We start from the raw sequence: 22,925 nt of genomic DNA on the forward strand, positions 1-22,925 counted from the left end.
TCACTGATTTCATCATTGCTTAGTTAATCTTAAATTAATTTTAAGCCAGCCCGTAATGCTATGCATAGTATAAGTGGCTTTGGCATGCTGCTCTTATCTGTATTTTTTTGTACCTCTGTATGTGTGCTCAAATTGTTAATAAATAAATAAATAAATAAATTTGTAGTGTACAGGTGGTCACAGTGTCTAATGTGTAAATGAAACACCCACGGTTCGATCCTTGGACAAAGCGAGATGTACAGTTATATATTGTAACTCCTGCTACCCCTACTCTTCCACCAGTACAGTATACATCATTATTATAATCATAAGTGTTGCTGTATAGTCCTTGTGGCTTAGCGCTTCTTTTTTGATTATAATAATAATAATAAGTAAGTGCTAAACTCATAAGGGTCATACAGTGATGGGTAGAGCATACAGTATTTCCCTTATTGGAAAAAAGCTACTTTCACATCATAGGAGCCTAAAATAGTAAAATAAAAGATGGCACTGTAATTAGATATTATATAATTAACATATATTTTTGCCAATATATTTTGTGCACAAGGACATTTTATAATCTTACACAATTATGCTTAAATCTAAATATATTTTGTGGCAAGGCACATTGTAAATACTAAAGCAATCAAGTACAAATTGTAATTGGCAATATAAAAACAATATTGATATTCAGACATTACAATCCTGCTCATTGCAACCAGGCAAAAATATTAACAGTTTAAATTACAATAAGCAGAAGCTTGTACAGCCTTATGATAAAGTCTTGGAAAACTACTGCAAGACAATGCCCCTAGTTAACAATAATATACTATAGTATGATCTTGAAGGCTAACAATATCAAAATCCCACTTATTTATCTGTTATGTAAGAATTTTCCTGGCCATCATAATCAATAAACCATATAAGCTAATATACAATGAGCATTTGATATATTTGAATAAGAACAAAAACCAACATCAAAGAGTTAAAAATACATTAGTGTGCACTGCTTTTGAAAAAAAAAAAAGTAATTTGTTAAGTTATTGTATTATGAAATTCTTGAAGAGACTATAGACCTTGAAAAATGGCAATGCTACAAAGTCTAAATTATACTGTACATCATTTCTCCCTTTAACACAACTATTAACTGTTTAATAATGAATTTATTTTTTCTTCTTTAAATCTTCAAATCTCTTGGTTAAGTCATCAAAATCTATATCATCTTTAGTTTCAGTAGGATTGGAGAAGGTAGCAGTTCCTGGGAGGTCTGGAACACTAGGTAGGTCAGGAAGTGCAAAGTCTGCATCACCCTCACCAAACTTAGAGCGAGGTGCTGGTTTGGGCTGGTTTCCATCCTGTGAAGGAAAATTAAGCATGTAAACATTTATATGAAGGCATAAAATATGCTACTTCTTACACTTAGGTCACACTACACATACATGTACAAGCATATATATATATATATATATATATATATACAGTGGACCCCCGGTTAACGATATTTTTTCACTCCAGAAGTATGTTCAGGTGCCAGTACTGACCGAATTTGTTCCCATAAGGAATATTGTGAAGTAGATTAGTCCATTTCAGACCCCCAAACATACACGTACAAACGCACTTACATAAATACACTTTCATAATTGGTCGCATTCGGAGGTGATCGTTATGCGGGGGTCCACTGTATATATATATATATATATATATATATATATATATATATATACACACCCCTCTGGGTTTTATTCTGTTTTCTTACTAGTTCTTGCTCTTGTTTATTTCCCATTATCTCCATGGGGAAGTGGAACAGAATTCTTCCTCCGTAAGCCATGCGTGTTGTAAGAGGCGACTAAAATGCCGGGAGCAAGGGGCTAGTAACCCCTTCTCCTGTATAAATTACTAAATTTAAAAAGAGAAACTTTTGTTTTTCTTTTTGGGCCACCCTGCCTCGGTGGGACATGGCCGGTTTGTTGAAAAAAAAATCTATTTTAATTATTATTGAGGTGGTTTGGGGATGTAGAGAAGCTGGAGAAAGAAAGGGTGACAATGGAGCATATAAAACTGGGGTGGATGGTAGGAAGGACAGAGATCATCCCAGGAACAGTTAGAGGGAGGGGGTTAACCCTTTCAGGGTTTCCGACGTACTAGTGCGGCTTACGCACCAGGGTTATTGACGTACTAGTATGCCTAAATTCTAGCGCCTTCAAATCTAGCGAGGGAAAGCTGGTAGGCCTACATATGAAAGAATGGGTCTATGTGGTCAGTGTGCACAGTATAAAAAAAAATCCTGCAGCACAGTGTCTAATGAGAAAAAAAAAAATTTGACGGTGTCTTTGGTTTAAAACAGCGACTTTACACTGTGGAAAGCAAAAGAAATGTAAGAGGGGCCTGGGGACGTGACTAGTGAACAGAGAAAATGTTATTTTAGTGCCAGGAATGTCTGTCTTGTTTATTCTAGACCCTATTTGGAAATTGGCATGTTTTGAAATTTGTGTGAAATTGGCAAAATTGCTAATTTCTGACCACTTTATTGGATAGTTGAAATTGGTAAATGGGTGGTTTCTTGTACTCATTCAATAGTCAAAATGGAGTTCTAGCGAAATAGTTATGATTTTTGTCTACTAGTACACCGAAATTGGCCGAAAATAGGGCTCAAAGTTGGCAAAATCGCCAATGTGTAAACACTGTCGAGACTGCTAACTTCGCGAGAGTATAATTCCATAAGTTTTCCATCAAATTTTATAATTTTGGTGTAATTATAATCGGGAAAAGATTCTCTATCTTTTCATAAGGAATTTTTTTTTTTCCTGAAAAATTTTCGACCCTGAGAACAAGTTTAGGAGAGGGCCTCTCAACCCTGAAAGGGTTAAAAGAAGCTTTGAGTTTCAGGTGCCTGAGCATCCAGCAGGCTTGTGTATGTTTGATAGGAGTGAATCAAGGCAAGTGGTGTTTAATGGATATGCTGTTAAGACTGTAGGCAAGGTAACTCATAAAGGCATTCAGGGAAACCAGTTAGCTTGACTTGAGTCCTAGAAGTAGAAAAAGGGAAGTGCCTGCACTCTGGAGGAAGGGCAGCAATACTGCAGTCAGAGGCTGATCTGTCTCTGATGTCAGCACATCAGAGAAATCAAGGTCGGAGTGCTACGCGCGCAAACGTAGATCTATGTTTAGACAGTTTAAGGGTTAATGAATGATGGTGAATGATTTATTTTTTCTTTAGATCATCCTGCCCTGACTGGGGATAGCTGCCAAATTAAAATATTATATTCATGGAGAGCACTAAATCCACAAGAGTCATACAACACCAAAGGTAATCAGGTACAATCCAAGTTAGGAGAAGTCAGGTACAATTCCTTGGATCAAGAGCCCCTTCCCATCAAGGAACCTCCTTTGATGGATACACTAAGTACTGTTCACAATTCTCTCAGGTGTTGTGTGTCCTCCATAGATTTAGTGCTTGTCCATTCCCCTCCCCATCAATGTAATAATATAATTGTAAGCTATTTGTTTGCTTATGGAATGCCAAACAAGTTTGTGAAATTGCAGTATGTACTTATTCTAAATTACATAAACCATTCACATTTAGTACTTTTTTCAAAATATAATAATATATTATGGTTGTGTTTAATCAATCAAGTAATCTAAATTAAGCAAAATTACTCTCATATCTGCCATTACTCTAATTTTCAAGGCCTCAAATTAAAAAAAAAATTAAAAAAAAAAAAAAATATTTTATAAACAAATTCAAACCAAATGTACTGTAATGGTAGATAGAAGTGACATTATTAACCCTTAAACTGTCCAAACATAGATCTACGTTCGCGTGGGTAGCACTCTGACCTTTATTTTCTCCATTTGAGAGCATGTAAAAAAAACGTAGATCTACGTTCGGAGCGCTACGCACGTCAACGTAGATCTACGTTTGGATAGTTTAAGGGTTAATGGCAAGAAATCCAACACAGTGAATCCAACTGAAACTATACTTGAGAAACCATACCACGGGCGGGGATAGAACGCATGATCAGAGTCGTAAAACTCCAGACCGACACGTTAATCACTGGGCCAGCTGGCTACAATAAGATTCATCCAACTAGGTATATATAACTGTATAAATATACCTAGTTGGATGAATCTTATTGTAGCCAGCTGGCCCAGTGGCTAATGCATCGGTCTGGAGTTTTATGACTGATCGCAGGTTCTATCCCTGCCTGTGGTATGGTTTGTTTGCAATCGTGTCATTACGATTTCGTGAGTTATACTGGAGAAGCTTATACTAAAGCAGGTGGGATTTAAGGCAAAGTACTACTCTAAAGTGTGGAGAAGATGCAGTGGTAAAGAATGAAGGTAAATTAACAATATTGTAATGGTAAAAGCAATACTACAAACTATAAAAATTAAATCAATAATGCAAATAACATTCAAATTCTAGTGGTAGTGATATTATATTTATGGGAAGATGCTAAACCCATAAGTACCATACAATCCCACACAGCAGAGAAAATGTAGATGGCAGAGAGGTGCTGATGAGAGGACTAACAAGATAGAAAAATTAAGGGGATGAAAGGCTATAAGCAAAACAGTATGTGTATAAAGGGAGAACTGTTAGAGAGGACATTAGCACCAACAGCTGTGCCATCAGCATTAGTAGCAGTAGCACAAGGTGAAGTATACTTATCACAGACTAATCCAAGTTACAGGGTATAAACAGTACCAAAGTTTGATGAATAGGAATATATTATATATCACACTGGCCGATTCCCACCAAGGCAGGGTGGCCCGAAAAAGAAAAACTTTCACCATCATTCACTCCATCACTGTCTTGCCAGAAGGGTGCTTTACACTACAGTTTTTAAACTGCAACATTAACACCCCTCCTTCAGAGTGCAGGCACTGTACTTCCCATCTCCAGGACTCAAGTCCGGCCTGCCGGTTTCCCTGAATCCCTTCATAAATGTTACTTTGCTCACACTCCAACAGCACGTCAAGTATTAAAAACCATTTGTCTCCATTCACTCCTATCAAACACGCTCATGCATGCCTGCTGGAAGTCCAAGCCCCTCGCACACAAAACCTCCTTTACCCCCTCCCTCCAACCTTTCCTAGGCCGACCCCTACCCCGCCTTCCTTCCACTACAGACTGATACACTCTTGAAGTCATTCTGTTTCGCTCCATTCTCTCTACATGTCCGAACCACCTCAACAACCCTTCCTCAGCCCTCTGGACAACAGTTTTGGTAATCCCGCACCTCCTCCTAACTTCCAAACTACGAATTCTCTGCATTATATTCACACCACACATTGCCCTCAGACATGACATCTCCACTGCCTCCAGCCTTCTCCTCGCTGCAACATTCATCACCCACGCTTCACACCCATATAAGAGCGTTGGTAAAACTATACTCTCATACATTCCCCTCTTTGCCTCCAAGGACAAAGTTCTTTGTCTCCACAGACTCCTAAGTGCACCACTCACTCTTTTTCCCTCATCAATTCTATGATTCACCTCATCTTTCATAGACCCATATAGACTCATATACCAACTATTTAGGCCAAAATAAAAGGGAGGGTAGATGTGTAGGGGTGATTCAAGAAAAGGAAAGTAAGGTCAATTTCTTGTATCAAGAGTCACTCACTATTGCGACCCCTGAGCGGGTCACAATGTATATAATGTATATTATCTGTTCATATAATTTTATATTGCTTATATTTGCGATACTAGCTAAATCGTAAATATATTGCTTTATATTATTATTTGACTTAGTTATATTATTAGGTAGGATGTAACATTTATACAGTGGACCCCCGCATAACGATGGCATCACATAGCGATTATTTCGCATACCGCTTACTTTAATTGCAAAAATTTTGCCTCACATACCGCTTAAAAACCCGCTTACCGATTTTCTTCCGAGACGCGCTCACATGTTCCGCCGGTGGCATTGTTTACCAGCCAGCCTCCGCGGTAACATCCAAGCATACAATCGGAATATTTCGTATTATTACAGTGTTTTCGGTGCTTTTTCTGGAAAATAAGTGACCATGGGCCCCAAGAAAGCTTCTAGTGCCAACCCTACAGCAATAAGGGTGAGAATTACAATAGAGATGAAGAAAAAGATCATTGATAAGTATGAAAGTGGAGTGCATGTCTCCGAGCTGGCCAGGTTGTATAATAAACCCCAATCAACCATCGCTACTATTGGTGGTACAGCTGCTGCTGCTGCTGCACTGTCAGCTGCTGCTGCTGCTGTAGCACCGTTGTTGGTGTGGCTTATTGAGAATACCAAGAAACAATTAACCCCAGAGGATTTGCCACCCAGGATAACCCAAAAAAGTCAGTGTCATCGAAGACTGTCTAACTTATTTCCATTGGGGTCCTTAATCTTATCTCCCAGGATGCAACCCACACAAGTCGACTAACACCCAGGTGAACAGGGAAAAATGCCTGGAACTAGTGCTCATATTGGTGAATTTAAAGCCAGCAAAGGTTGGTTTGAGAGATTTAAGAATCGTAGTGGCATACACAGTGTGATAAGGCCTGTTCTGGAAGAAAATGCCAAACAGGACCTACAGTACTCAGGAGGAAAAGGCACTCCCAGGACACAGTGTCTCATCAGTCATTGCTGCATCTTCAATAAAGGTAAGTGTCATTTATTCTTCATTTAGTAGACTAGTACATGCACAATATATACTGTGCATGTACTGCTCTACTATTGTGCATGTATCCTTCTCTTTGTGTGTGGGAAAATGTATATTTCATGTGGTAAAATTTTTTTTTTCATACTTTTGGGTGTCTTGCACAGATTAATTTTATTTCCATTATTTCTTATGGGGAAAATTCATTCACATAACGATTATTTCGCATAACAATTACCCCTCTTGCACGGATTAAAATCGTTAACCGGGGGTCCACTGTATATATTATTCAGTGCTCGTAGTTCGAGAGTGTTAAGTAGCAGACAGCATTGTCTAACTACCAGTTCCGCTTGTTTCCCTGCTGGCTTCTCTGTGTTGCTGGGCAGCAGCAGTCCACAGAGTCACGTGGTCAGGGGGGGGGGGGGGGTCACACCTCATCTGGGTGAGACTGTCTTGCTTTGACTCGCCCGCTTTTCTGTTTGGCTTGGCTTCCGACAAGACGTGTCTTCCTTACTGGCTCTTGTTGGAAGATCGTCTCTGCCGCTCTCTTGCTGTTGGTTCTGTGTAACTCTGTTCACAGAGCATTGCCTAGACTTAGTGATTTTCGACATTGTATTGAGGTTGTGTGTCACATAGACACTCTGAGAAACTCAGGTCCTAAGCTGTAGCTTCTGACCTAATTTGTACTGGTATCTGTGTACTGTCACAGTTGGGGATTTGCTAATGCTGAACTTAGATTCAGTAGTATGGGAGTTTTGTGACTTTTGTGGAGGATCTGCAGATGGTCCCTACTTAGTGTCGTTATATTATCTCCTTGTTCCTGATTCTGTGTCGCAGTTGCTTGCTATTTTGCTGTTCGGCTTATCAGTCATTTTATTGTTCAAGCAAGCTGTTCTGATTGCCAGGTTGGTCAAGAAGTTAGTTTATGCGAGAACTTTTAGTTAGTCACTGGTTAAGTCTAGTCGAGTCTTGAGACATAGTGAACTACTTAGAGCACTTACACACATACACAAACTTTTTTTTTTTTTTTTTTTTTTCAACAAGTCGGTCGTCTCCCACCGAGGCAGGGTGACCCAAAAAAAAAAAAAAGAAAGAAAATCCCCAAAAAGAAAATACTTTCATCATCATTCAACACTTTCACCACATGCACACATTATCACTGCTTTTGCAGAGGTGCTCAGAATACAACAGTTTAGAAGCATATACATATAAAGATACACAACATATCCCTCCAAACTGCCAATATCCCAAACCCCTCCTTTAAAGTGCAGGCATTGTACTTCCCATTTCCAGGACTCAAGTCCGACAATATGAAAATAACCGGTTTCCCTGAATCCCTTCACTAAATATTACCCTGCTCACACTCCAACAGATCGTCAGGTCCCAAGTATCATTCGTCTCCATTCACTCCTATCTAACACGCTCATGCACGCTTGCTGGAAGTCCAAGCCCCTCGCCCACAAAACCTCCTTTACCCCCTCTTTCCAACCCTTTCGAGGACGACCCCTACCCCTCTTTCCTTCCCCTATAGATTTATATGCTTTCCATGTCATTCTACTTTGATCCATTCTCTCTAAATGACCAAACCACCTCAACAACCCCTCTTCTGCCCTCTGACTAATTGTTTTTATTAACTCCACACCTTCTCCTAATTTCCACACTCCGAATTTTCTGCATAATATTTACACCACACATTGCCCTTAGACAGGACATCTCCACTGCCTCCAACTGTCTCCTCGCTGCTGCATTTACCACCCAAGCTTCACATCCATATAAGAGTGTTGGTACTACTATACTTTCATACATTCCCTTCTTTGCCTCCATAGATAACGTTTTTTGACTCCACATATACCTCAACGCACCACTCACCTTTTTTCCCTCATCAATTCTATGATTAACCTCATCCTTCATAAATCCATCCGCCGACACGTCAACTCCCATCTATCTGAAAACATTCACTTCTTCCATACTCCTCCTCCCCAATTTGATATCCAATTTTTCTTTATCTAAATCATTTGATACCCTCATCACCTTACTCTTTTCTATGTTCACTTTCAACTTTCTACCTTTACACACATTCTCAAACTCATCCACTAACCTTTGCAATTTTTCTTTAGAATCTCCCATAAGCACAGTATCATCTGCAAAAAGTAACTGTGTCAATTCCCATTTTGAATTTGATTCCCCATAATTTAATCCCACCCCTCTCCCGAACACCCTAGCATTTACTTCCTTTACAACCCCATCTATAAATATATTAAACAACCATGGTGACATTACACATCCCTGTCTAAGACCTACTTTTACCGGGAAGTATTCTCCCTCTCTTCTACACACCCTAACCTGAGCCTCACTATCCTCATAAAAGCTCTTTACAGCATTTAGTAACTTACCACCTATTCCATAAACTTGCAACATCTGCCACATTGCTCCTCTATCCACTCTATCATATGCCTTTTCTAAATCCATAAATGCAATAAAAACTTCCCTACCTTTATCCAAATACTGTTCACATATATGCTTCAATGTAAACACTTGATCTACACATCCCCTACCCACTCTGAAGCCTCCTTGCTCATCCGCAATTCTACATTCTGTCTTACCTCTAATTCTTTCAATTATAACTCTACCGTATACTTTTCCTGGTATACTCAGTAAACTTATTCCTCTATAATTTTTACAATCTCTTTTGTCCCCTTTCCCTTTATATAAAGGGACTATACATGCTCTCCGCCAATCCCTAGGTACCTTCCCCTCTTTCATACATTTATTAAACAAAAGTACCAACCACTCCAACACTATATCCCCCCCTGCTTTTAACATTTCTGTCATGATCCCATCAGTTCCAGCTGCTTTACCCCCTTTCATTCTACGTAATGCCTCACGTACCTCCACCACACTTGCATTCTGCTCTTCTTCACTCCTAAAAGATGGTATACCTCCCTGGCCAGTGCATGAAATTACCGCCTCCCTTTCTTCCTCAACATTTAAAAGTTCCTCAAAATATTTTCGCCATCTACCTAATACCTCCCTCTCCCCATCTACTAACTCCCCTACTCTGTTTTTAATGGACAAATCCATACTTTCCCTAGGCTTTCTTAACTTGTTTAACTCACTCCAAATTTTTTTCTTATTTTCATTAAAATTTCTTGACAGTGCCTCTCCCACTCTTTCATCTGCTCTCCTTTTGCACTCTCTCACCACTCTCTTCACCTTTCTTTTACTCTCCATATACTCTGCTCTTCTTATAACACTTCTGCTTTGTAAAAACCTCTCGTAAGCTACCTTTTTCTCTTTTATCACACCCTTTACTTCATCATTCCACCAATCACTCCTCTTTCCTCCTGCCCCCACCCTCCTATAACCACAAACTTTTGCCCCACATTCTAATACTGCATTTTTAAAACTATTCCAACCCTCTTCAACCCCCCCACTACTCATCTTTGCACTAGCCCACCTTTCTGCCAATAGTCGCTTATATCTCGCCCGAACTTCCTCCTCCCTTAGTTTATACACTTTCACCTCCCTCTTACTTGTTGTTGCCACCTTCCTCTTTTCCCATCTACCTCTTACTCTAACTGTAGCTACAACTAAATAATGATCTGACATATCAGTTGCCCCTCTATAAACATGTACATCCTGGAGCCTACCCATCAACCTTTTATCCACCAATACATAATCTAACAAACTACTTTCATTACGTGCTACATCATACCTTGTATATTTATTTATCCTCTTTTTCATAAAATATGTATTACTTATTACCAAATTTCTTTCTACACATAGCTCAATTAAAGGCTCCCCATTTACATTTACCCCTGGCACCCCAAATTTACCTACTACTCCCTCCATAACATTTTTACCCACTTCAGCATTGAAATCCCCAACCACCATTACTCTCACACTTGATTCAAAACTCCCCACGCATTCACTCAACATTTCCCAAAATCTCTCTCTCTCCTCTACACTTCTTTCTTCTCCAGGTGCATACACGCTTACTATAACCCACTTTTCACATCCAATCTTTATTTTACTCCACATAATCCTTGAATTTATGCATTTGTAGTCCCTCTTTTCCTGCCATAGCTTATACTTCAACATTATTGCTACTCCTTCTTTAGCTCTAACTCTATTTGAAACCCCTGACCTAATCCCATTTATTCCTCTCCATTGAAACTCTCCCACCCCCTTCAGCTTTGTTTCACTTAAAGCCAGGACATCCAGTTTCTTCTCATTCATAACATCCACAATCATCTCTTTCTTATCATTTGCACAACATCCACGCACATTCAGACTTCCCACTTTGACAATTTTCTTCTTCTTATTCTTTTTAGTAATCTTTACAGGAAAAGGGGTTACTAGCCCATTGTTCCCGGCATTTTATTTGACTTTTACAACACGCATGGCTTACGGAGGAAAGATTCTTATTCCACTTCCCCATGGATATAAAAGGAAAAGTAATAAGATCAAGAACTATTAAGATAAAATCAAAGAAAACTCAGATGAGTGTGTATAAATAAACGTGTACATGTATGTGTAGTGTGACCTAAGTGTAAGTAGAAGTAGCAAGACGTACCTGTAATCTTGCATATTTATGAGACAGACAAAAGACACCAGCAATCCTACCATCATGTAAAACAATTACAGGCTTTCGTTTTACACTCACTTGGCAGGACGGTAGTACCTCCCTGGGTGGTTGCTGTCTACCAACCTACTACCTTGTATATATTTGTATTATGTTATTAAATGTTAATGTACCAGACAGTACTTAAAAGCTATAATGATGTGATATGCGCCTTCAGCACAATACTACTGTACACGAGAGAAGTGATTATTTTGATTAATTTACTTTCATAATATACGCCTAAACAACCTTTTATTAATAAACTTTTTAAATTTTAATTTCTTTAGTTAGTAGCCTACCAGTTGTAATCCTGAAGCACTATTGAATCTTATTGAATTCTAATGGATAATTGGACCAGGATACTGACTACTTATTACAAAAACCCAGTAACAGGCTGGATGCTAGAAGGGCAGTTCTTTCTAGTATTCACTGGAGATCTCTATGCTTATTAGATATTACTTTTTTGTAACACTCGCCTTCAAAAAAAATCTGGAGGAAGAAATAAACACTAAAGATAAAAACTTATAACTCAGAAAGCATACAACCAACTAAACAAAACAGGCTCTTCAAGGGAGATTACCTTGATGCTGGTAAAGGGCTCCTGATAAAGAAGAATTAAAACTACCCTCCCTTTCTTTGAACCAAATATATCTGCCTCCCATTCCTCAAGGTACTGTATAACCCCTTTGACAACAAAGAGGTGAAAGAAGAATGTGACAGGATATATGAGGGACTACATATTCTGAGAGCTACTAATGAAAAAGCAAAACTCACTGTACTCAGAGATAAATTGGATGGTTTACAAGGCCAGGGCAGTAAACAAATGATGAACAAAATTTCTAAATATGATGAGCATTTTTATGTAACAATACACTAAAAAGTGACTTCTGAGTGAGAGAAGCTAATACACCATCAAAGAACCAGATCAGAAAATTTTATAGCTCTTTAGTGTGTGGAGTTATGGAACTTCACCAAAGTAATACACTAAATGGCCTATATTTTGCTTATTTTAACTGGTAATGAAAATGTAAAATTTTTTTTTTGCAATCTATCATACCATAAAATGAATATCAAAGTTATAAATTTTGCTACCATAGTACTGTATGTAAAAATTCTACATTCTGGTATTTTGCATACTGCTGTCACCCAAAAGCATTATTTTTTAATACTGAATTGCTCTGGCATGTTTAACCCTTAAACTGTCCAAATGTAGATCTACGTTCATGTGCGTAGCGCTCCGACCTCGATTTTCCCCATTTGAAAGCATGTAAAAAAATGTACATCTACATTCGGAGCCCCCCCCTGCATGTGGACGCAGATCTACGTTTGGACAGTTTAACTCTTTGACTGTTTAAGGCCCCTCTCTGAAACTGTCATTCTATGTCGCCAAATATTCGAAAAAAAAAATTATTTTTTCTTATGAAAATGTTAGGAATACAGGTCTCCCTCAACATTCACGTTTTCAGCTTTCGCGGACTTCACACATTCGCGAATTTCCAACCGCCAAATTTCCAGCCACCAAATTCCCAGCCGCCAAATTATATTCAAGTTTCCCGCCACCTGCGAGTCCTTACTACCCTTCCACCGACCCTCGCAACTGGCAGCCAGCTCTCCCACCACTCAGTGTGGTGAGTGTTTTGTTTGTTCATTATTTGCTATTAAACTACAGTATAAATAATGTAAACCCATTCATGACTGCATATTGGAATGGCTATTCGGACAGGTATTAGACGGTGACATCATGTGTTTACTCTTGAACACAGCAAAGAATCAAACATTTCTGCTACTGCTAATAATAACAATAGTAACAATAATAATAATAATAATAAATACGATATAATTGAAGAAGGAAGTTGTACAAAAATACGAGGGAGTGGTTGACACATCGTCAGTGTGGCTTTGTTTATGCTGGAGTGAACATTAGTCTCCCTGCTCTTCCAAACATTTCACAATAATTCATTGTGTTTGGTGCTTGTAGATTGAGTGCGACTGGTGTGGTAGAGGCAGTGGTTGAGGCAGCTGTTGAGGCAGCTGTTGAGGCAGCTGTTGAGGCAGTGGTTGAGGCAGCGATTGAGGCAGCGATTGAGGCAGCGATTGAGGCAGCTGTTGAGGCAGCGATTGAGGCAGTGGTTGAGGCAGTGGGTGAGGCAGCTGTTGAGGCAGCTGTTGAGGCAGCTGTTGAGGCAGCTGTTGAGGCAGCGATTGAGGCAGTGGTTGAGGCAGCTGTTGAGGAAACGATTGAGGCAGTGGTTGAGGCAGCTGTTGAGGAAGAGATTGAGGCAGTGGGTGAGGCAGCTGTTGAGGAAGCGATTGAGGCAGTGGGTGAGGCAGCTGTTGAGGAAGCGATTGAGGCAGTGGGCGAGGCAGCTGTTGAGGAAGCGATTGAGGCAGTGGTATTTAATAACATACATGTTATTAATAATAATACATGTTGTTAATAATATGTACTATTATTATTTATAACATATATGTTATTAAATACCACTGCCTCAACCGCTGAATTATTGTGAAATGTTTGGAAGAGCAGGGAGACTAACACTCACTCCAGCATAAACAAAGCCACACTGACGATGTGTCAACCACTCCCTCGTATTTTTGTATAATTTCCTTCAATTATATCGTATTATTATTAGTAGTATTATTATATTATTATTATTATTATTATTATTATTATTATTATTACTATTGTTATTATTAGCAGTAGCAGAAATGTTTGATTCTTTGCTATGTTCAAGAGTAAACACATGATGTCACCGTCTAATACCTGTCCGAATAGCCATTGCAATATGCAGTCATGAATGGGTTTACATTATTTATACTGTAGTTTAATAGCAAATAATGAACAAACACTGAGTGGTGGGAGGGCTGGCTGCCAGTTGCGGGGGTCGGAGGGAGGGTAGTAGGGACTCGCAGTGGTTGGGGAAGTGGTGGAGGCATTGGTGGAGTCTGTGGTATTTAATAACATACATGTTATTAAAGCATAACATGTACGTATATATTTAGTACAATTTACGACGTTTTCATGTATTTTATGATTGTTCATGGTTCAACAAGTTAAGGAAGCAGTATTGTATTATATTTCCCTACAATATATTGGGGGCACCAAACATTCATGGTTTTTCAACATTCGCGAGGCTCTTGATCCCCTAACCCTCGCGAATGTTGAGGGAGACCTGTATTCTTCTGAGTGTTTTAAGCCTAAAAAAAATTTTTTGCCATCAGTACTTACCGAGATATAGAGCCGCAAAGTTTGCAGAAAGTGACATGCGTACGGCAACAGCGGCAACTGCCGCCCACCCGGTATTCTTTTATTTACTCTAATTCAAAGGTTTCTTGCATTTTTCAATATTTTTCTGTTCCAGGTAACTTATGTGGCCTGTGAGACCAATGTAAGGTGCATTCTTCAAATATACACTCATTGTTTACAACACAATAACAGAACAAACTTTATCACTATTAGTTTGTGTATACACTTTGTTTACACAAACAATACAAAACAATGTTTATTACTATTGTTCCATAATATATATACACATGTACAGTCACTAAACATGTTCCTAGAACTGCTGCAGCTTGTGGAACTCTTTGAAACATGGGTATATGTAGAGGGGCACTTCACACTCCTCACACATAAAACGAGTGTCTCTGCGTGTTTGTGGGCGTTTTGTGGTATGCATACATACATAACACCTCTTCTGAGCATTTTTCTTGGCAGTAGTAGGAGGCAGTTGCATGGGGTAGTGATCACCAGGCCTCAAACGAGATGACGTGTGTTGGTAATTTCGTGGGCGCTGGTCTATTGCAGGTGTTGCTCCTTGGTATTTTGCAATTATTTGTCTGATTACTGACAAGCAAAATTCACCATATTTTGGTGTTTTGTTGGTCTTCAACTTGTATATGTTATAAGCATTCAGCATAGAGATATCAACAAGATGGAAAAAAAGTTTTATATACCACTTATAACTCTTGCGTACACAGTCTGCAAACCCAATCTGCATGTCACATTTGTCCACTAAGCGCATATTGAGGTTGTAGTCCATGACAGCTGCAGGCTTTAGAATGGGTTCATTGGTCTCTCTGTTGTGCCTGCCACTGTGTACCATTTCGTTTCGGTGAACTGATGTCAATAATGTGACATCACGTTTGTCATGCCACCGAAATGCCATGATGTCATTGGCAGCAAAGGCTTGCACCTCACCTCTGCGAGTGCCAGCGTCGAACCTTGGCATATGTTTACGATTACGACGCACTGTGCCACACACGTCTGTCAAGTTCACTCGCAAGAAATCACTGAGTAAGGGGCTTGTGTACCAGTTATCAGTAAATAACGTATGCCCCTTACCAAGATATGGTTCCATCATTGTTCGAACCACATCACCAGAGATACCCAATAACTTCATGGTATCTCTCAAAGTATTACTGCCAGTGTACACAATGATATCCAAAACTAGACCACTTCTGCAATCACACAGTACAAATAGCTTTATACCAAAGTGTTTCCTCTTGCTTGGTATATATTGCTTGAATGAGAGTCTTCCTTTGAATAAAATCAAGGACTCATCAATAACAAGCTTCCTGAAGGGATAAAAATACATGTAGCACTTTTGTTTCAGGTACATAAACACATTTATCTTATATAACCTGTCGCTTCTGTTAGGCCTGGTTTTGTCTGAAAAGTGTAACATACGTAAGAGTATCAGGAAACGATTGACAACTATAATGTCACTAAAACCTGGAGTTGAAATCAGGCGTTCTGTTGCCCAGTATGTGGTGACAGTGTGCTTATACACATGTGGCATAAGCATTATTGTGGCAAAAAACAGGTACATCTCTGCCACAGTTGTCTCCTTCCACTTGTGTAGCCGTGATTTTAGCGAGAGAATTGTATTTGCCATGGTGTAATCACAGTATGTGTTTGTTTCCCTGACAATGATGTCCATCAGGGGTTCATCGAAGAATAACTCAAAGCAGTCCAGTTCACTGGCATTGTTCCCAAGTGGACATGATGGCTTTATTCCACTTTGTGTTTCATCAAAGTCATGGGGACTGGGAACAAACTCGTCACCGTCCTGCCAATCCCAGATGAGGTCTGCTGGTGGGGTCTGGATATTGTACCGTGGTTGTGGTTGTGCGGGTTGTGGTTGTGCAGGTTGTGGGAGTGCAGGTTGTGGGAGTGTGGGGTCGGGTGAGGCTGGTTGTTGTGCAGAGTCAGCAGCGTGGGTAGTAGCGTGGCCCGCTGATGGTGCCACATGGGCCGTGCCACCCTCACTATCACCACCACTGCCTGCTCCCTCACTCACATCATTCATACCCATTGTTACAATATCGTCATCTTCACTATCAGGTCGTGGTGTAGGGCCATGGGATGTGCTCCCAGAGATTCTCCTTCCCCTTGGAACAACATATGAAACACTACCAGACCGCATGCTACGTCGTACATACTGCCGCTTCACTGGGGAATATTCACCCTCACTGTCACTAGAACTGCTTTCAATGACCTTGAAATCACTATCACTATCACATTCACTGCTATCATCTGGGTGTTGTACACGACCAAATAGTTTCCTCTTTCGTCCTGGTACAGGTGAACGTGAACGTGAACAAGCCGGCCCAGCACCAGAGGTGGAAGGTTGTGGGTCATCTGGGTTTTCATCACTAATTACGTTATCCTGGGCACTTTTTCTGGTAACACTCACTTCAAAACCCTGGAATTCACTGTCACTGACATTTTCATCGCTGTTAGAGCTATCACTTGGGAACAAAAGACCTCCAATCTGCCGAGGAGTGAGGAACTTCTTACTGAGAGGCATGGTGAAAATGGACTAACAAGATGGCGTTCCCACAATGCACCGCTGGGTCCCAGATTTTTTTCACAGGGTGCACACCGACCACTGAGACCCATTCTCTCTCATGTAGGCCTACCAGGCCTTTCCCCGCTTGATTTGAAGCCGCTAGAATTTGTGCGTATAAATACATCAGAAACACTGGCTCGTGAAACGTATTTATACGTAGTAAACAGTCAAAGGGTTAAGGGTTAAATATGCTTATTAACTCACCTTCATATATATGTAAGCACCCTGTTTAGGTTTCAGCAGAGGTGAATAAGGGTATAGTGCATGAGATATTTGGTAAAATGAAAGGAGGTAAAGCAGTTGGGACAAACTGGATTAAGAGTGATGATAAAAGCAGGTGGGGAAGTAGTGGAGTGGTTTGCATATTTTTTCTACATATGCATGAAAGGAAAGAACCTACAGATTAGCTGAGAGCATGCATACTTCCTTAGTACAAGAGAAGAGGACAAGAGACAATGTAAGAATTATAAGGGATAGGCTTACTGAGGTAACCGTGTAAAATGCACAGAAGAATTATTAGAAAGAGTTGGGGCTAAGACAGAAATCAGGACTGTAGAGGAGCAAAGAGGATTGGGTGTGAAGCATGAGTTGTAAATGCTGCAGCAAGAAGAAGGCTGGAGGCAGTGGACATGTCATGTCTAAGGGCAATGTGTGTGGTGTAAATATCGTGCAGAGAATTCATAGCTTGGAGATTAGGTGTGGAGTTACTAAAAGTATTATTCAGAGGGATGAAGAGGGGTTGTTGAGGTGGTTTGGTCATTTAGAGAGGATGGAGCAAAATAGGATGACCTGGACGGTGTATAAATCTGTAGTGGAGAGGAGGAGGGGTAGGGGTCATCCTAGGAAAGGATGGAGGGAGGGGGGGTAAAAGAGGTTTTGTGTACAAGGGGCTTTGACATGCAGCAGGCATGTGTGAGTATGTTAGATAGGAGTGAATGGAGATGAATGGTTTTTGTGACCTGACGAGCTGTTGGAGTGTGAGCAAGCTAATATTTTGTGAATGGATTCAGGGAAACCAGTTAGCCGGGAGTCCTGGAAACGGGAAGTACAATGCCTGCACTTTAAAGGAGGGGTCTGGGATATTGGCAGTTTGGAGGGACATCTAAACTGTTATATCTCAGCACCTCTGCAAAGACAGTGATTATGTATGAGTGATGGTGAAAGGTTTTCTTTCTTTTTTGGGTCACCCTGCCTCAGTGGGAGATGGCATGTGTTAAAAAAAAAAAAAATACATACACTCACGTCACCCTTGTTGGAGTTCATTGGTTAAAACCTAAAGCGTTAAAAGTAGAGAGTCATATCTCTCATTACTGAGGTCCGGAGATCAAATCCCTGGACTAAAAAGAAATTTTTTTTTTTATGTTATCCATGGAAGCAAAGAGGGGAACGTATGAGAGTATAATGGTATCAACGCTCTTATATGGGTGTGAAGCATGGGTTGTGAATGTTGCAGTGAGGAGGAGGCTGGAGACAGTGGAGATGTCATGTCTGAGGGCAATGTGTGGTGTAAATATTATGCAGAGAATTTGTAGCTTGGAGGTCTAGGATTGCTAAAAGTATTATCCAGAAAGTTGAAGAGGGAGTTCTTGAGGTGGTTTAAACATTTAGAGAGGATGGAACAAATTAGGATGATTTAAAGGGTATATAAATCTATAGGAGGGAAGGCAAGGTAGGGGTCACCCTAGGAAAAGTTGGAGGGAAGGGGGTTGGGGGGTAAAGAAGGCTTTGTGTGTGAGAGGGATTGGATATCCAGCAGGCATGTTTAAGTGTGTTCTACAGGAGTGATTGGAGGCAAGCATTTTTTGGGACTTGAACAGTTGCTGGAGTGTAAGGAATTCAGGGAAACCAATTAGCTGGGCTTGAGTCCTAGAAGTGGGAAGTACAGTCCTGCACTCTGAGGGAGGGGTGGGGATATTTGTAGCTTGGAGAGGCATCTGAACTGTACCGTCTGCCTGCCTCTGGCACGACTCTGATGGAGTGAATGATGGTGAAAGTGTTGCTTTTTTTTGGGGGTCACCCTACCTCAGTAGGAGACAGCCAGTGTGTTAAAAAAAATTATTGAATTATTTTTATCCAAAAATATGAGTATTCATTACCACAGGTGAACCATACATTCACATGAAAAAAAAAAAGTAAAAAATACAAAATTCATTTACAATACATTGGACCCTTGGTTTTTGTTAGTCTTGGTTATCATGAATTTTGGTTATCGGCAACTTTTTTCCTTGGATTTCCCTTGGATTTCGGCGGTGGTACAGTACGTGTCCCAGAGGCCCCACACACACAGGCTGCCACAGATGCACTCAGTGCCAGCCTGGCATTGTTTCTCGGCGAGTGAGCATGCCACCCTACATTCATACAAAACATTTTGCAATAATCCAGTGTTTTTTGTGCTTGCAACTGCTAAAAAAGCCACCATGGGCCAAAAGTAAGCTCCTGGTGCTGCCCTATGGTAAAGAAGGTGAGAAACATGATAGAATTAAAGAAAAAACTCGTAGCAAAGTACCAAACTGGAGGAGGAAGAGAGAGAGGAGAATGTGCCTTCTTCAGTGATTCTACGATATGTACGATACTAAAGCAGCAGGAGTCGATAAACGCTACAGCGCCAGCCAGTGACGAAGTGTAGCATTAACAATGTAGCCATTAAGTAGAGCGATTAAGCGATGGAAAAAGGACACAAAACTAACTCCTCCAATGTTATTGGAGGTATATAGGGCCACTAGCAACACCGCTGCCTCCACCACCACTAATATGTACGGCTTATGCTGTCAGTGGCCCTTATAAACTCAACAGCAACACCATCACTTACTCCTCACATACATAATGACATTTTATTTATTTTAGAGTATATATCATGTTTCTATATTATTAATATTGTTTATTATGTCCCTAGGTAGTGGGTTGGTAGACAGCAACCGCCCAGGGAGGTACTACCGTCCTGCCAAGCGAGTGTAAAACGAAAGCCTGTAATTGTTTTACATGATGGTAGGATTGCTGGTGTCTTTTTTTCTGTCTCATAAACATGCAAGATTTCAGGTACGTCTTGCTATTTCTACTGACACTTAAGTCACACTACACATACATGTACAAACATATATGTACACACCCATCTGGGTTTTCTTCTATTTTCTTTCTAGTTCTTGTTTATTTCCTCTTATCTCCATGGGGAAGTGGAACAGAATTCTTCCTCCGTAAGCTATGCGTGTTGTAAGAGGCGACTAAAATGCCGGGAGCAAGGGGCTAGTAACCCCTTCTCCTGTATATATTACTAAATGTAAAAGGAGAAACTTCCATTTTTCCTTTTGGGCCACCCCGCCTCGGTGGGATACGGCCAGTTTGTTGAAAGAAAAGAAGAAAGTTTATTATGTTAAATTAGATGAATTGTGATAGATAAATAAGCCATAGATTTGATATTAGCATCATATTCAAGCATTTTGTCCTGTCTGCAAACAAACTTGCCCCCCCCTCTCCCCTCCTCCCTGTCTTCCATACACCAACAAGAGTCTTCAATAAAAGTAAGTGTGATGTTAAATGTTCATTTATACATTTTATTAGTGCTTTATATTTATTTGTCATTCTTTTCTGTATGTAAATCTATATTTAATCTCTAAAAAAATGTAGTTTTTGTTAATACTTTTAGGTGTCTGGAACGGATTAATTGGATTTACATTATTTCTTATGGGGTAAATAGTTATGGTTTTCGTGAATTTTGGTTTTTGGCAGACTCTCTGGAACGGATTAATCACAAAAACCAAGGTTTCACTGTATTGTACAGTGCTACACTGTCAGAACACCTATATAAGAATAACATGACTATTTGCTGGCATTTAAAAACAAAAAATGAGCATACCCCACATGCACCATATGGTCATAAGAATGAAAAATGTTTGATAAACTGAGGAACAAATCAACCTTGAATACTGTACTATTTCAATGTATTTTTGGCTTATGTTATTTATAAGAAAGCTTTCCTAAATGAACCACTGTTCTGTTTATACATAAAAATGCCAACTACCTTAAGATTGCCAGCACCAGAGTTAACATCAGGCGGGAACTGTGGACGTGCAGGCTGACCACCGATGGGCAAACTGGGATACGGAGCATTGGGAGCAGTGCCCATGTTGGTTGAGTGGCCCGAGGGCAAAAAAGAGGAATATTCAGGTGGGGGAGAGTTGTCTGGCCCCATCAGCTCATCCCACTGGCAACTGCCACTTACATTCTACAAGAGACAGGGTGCAGTCATGGCATGCTGGTGTTAGAAGGTGCAGTGCTACACAATAATACATCAATACACTACCTACCTTATCCACCATTCAATGTACTAATTACTACTCTACTATACTAAAACAAGGTAGTAAACATATTCACAATAAAATATACAGTATGTTGCATAAGGCCATGGTGAATAATACTTCATGAGTATCTCATAGTATACACAGTATTTCATGAATGTCTAAAGCTAGCTGACACAAAATTAAATTCTTGGGATATTACATTCAGCACATAAATGACAATGCATAGTACAAGTATTTTTTCAAATAAAATGAAAATTTGTTGGCTTCATAATTTTTTTTTTTTTCAACAAGTCAGCCGTTTCCCACTGAGGCAGGGTGACCCAAAAAAGAAAGAAAATCCCCAAAAAGAAAATACTTTCATCATCATTCAACACTTTCATCTCACTCACACATAATCACTGTTTTTGCAGAGGTGCTCAGAACACAACAGTTTAGAAGCATATACGTATAAAGATACACAACATATCCCTCCAAACTGCTAATATCCCGAAACCCCTCCTTTAGAGTGCAGGCATTGTACTTCCCATTTCCAGGACTCAAGTCCAGCTATATAAAAATAACCGGTTTCCCTGAATCCCTTCACTAAATATTACCCTGCTCACACTCCAGCAGATCATCAGGTCCCAAATAACATTCATCTCCATTCACTCCTATCGAACACGCTCATGCACGCCTGCTGGAAGTCCAAGCCCCTCGCCCATAAAACCTCCCTTACCCCTTCCTTCCAACCTTTACGAGGACAATCCCTACCCAGTCTTCCTTCTCCTACCGATTTAAGTGCTCTCAATGTCATTCTACTTTGATCAATTCTCTCTAAATGACCAAACCACCTCAACAACCCCTCTTCAGCCCTCTGACTAATACTTTTATTAACTTCACACCTTCTCCTAATTTCCACACTCCGAATTTTCTGCATAATATTTACACCACACATTGCCCTTAGACAGGACATCTCTACCGCCTCCAACCGTCTCCTTGCTGCTGCATTCACAACACAAGCTTCACACCCATATAAGAGTGTTGGAACTACTATACTTTCATACATTCCCTTCTTTGCCTCCATAGGTAACGTTTTTTGACTCCACATATACCTCAACGCACCACTCACCTTTTTTCCCTCATCAATTCTATGTAAAAAGAGAGCAAATGACAGAGTGGGGGAGATGTTATCAACAAATTTTGTTGAAAATAAGAAAAAGTTTTGGAGTGAGATTAACAAGTTAAGGAAGCCTAGAGAACAAATGGATTTGTCAGTTAAAAATAGGAGAGGAGAGTTATTAAATGGAGAGTTAGAGGTATTGGGAAGATGGAAGGAATATTCTGAGGAATTGTTAAATGTTGATGAAGATAGGGAAGCTGTGATTTCGTGTATAGGGCAAGGAGGACTAACATCTTGTAGGAGTGAGGAAGAGCCAGTTGTGAGTGTGGGGGAAGTTCGTGAGGCAGTAGGTAAAATGAAAGGGGGTAAGGCAGCCGGGATTGATGGGATAAAGATAGAAATGTTAAAAGCAGGTGGGGATATAGTTTTGGAGTGGTTGGTGCAAT

At 40.0% G+C, this 22,925-nt stretch overlaps 1 protein-coding gene across 1 annotated transcript; it reads right to left on the bottom strand.

Annotated features, from left to right (window-relative positions):
- Positions 1–490: 490 nt before the first annotated feature.
- LOC128698729 (uncharacterized) lies at positions 491–21,304 on the bottom strand (the record flags this gene model as incomplete). The annotated part of the gene is given in 2 exon segments (XM_053791050.2): positions 491–1,334; positions 21,101–21,304. Coding segments are annotated over 2 exon segments (396 nt in total), but the record flags the coding sequence as incomplete, so codon positions are not given.
- Positions 21,305–22,925: the final 1,621 nt, after the last annotated feature.

This window comes from Cherax quadricarinatus, chromosome 59, assembly GCF_038502225.1.
Source record: "Cherax quadricarinatus isolate ZL_2023a chromosome 59, ASM3850222v1, whole genome shotgun sequence".
NCBI classification, from domain to species: domain Eukaryota; kingdom Metazoa; phylum Arthropoda; class Malacostraca; order Decapoda; family Parastacidae; genus Cherax; species Cherax quadricarinatus.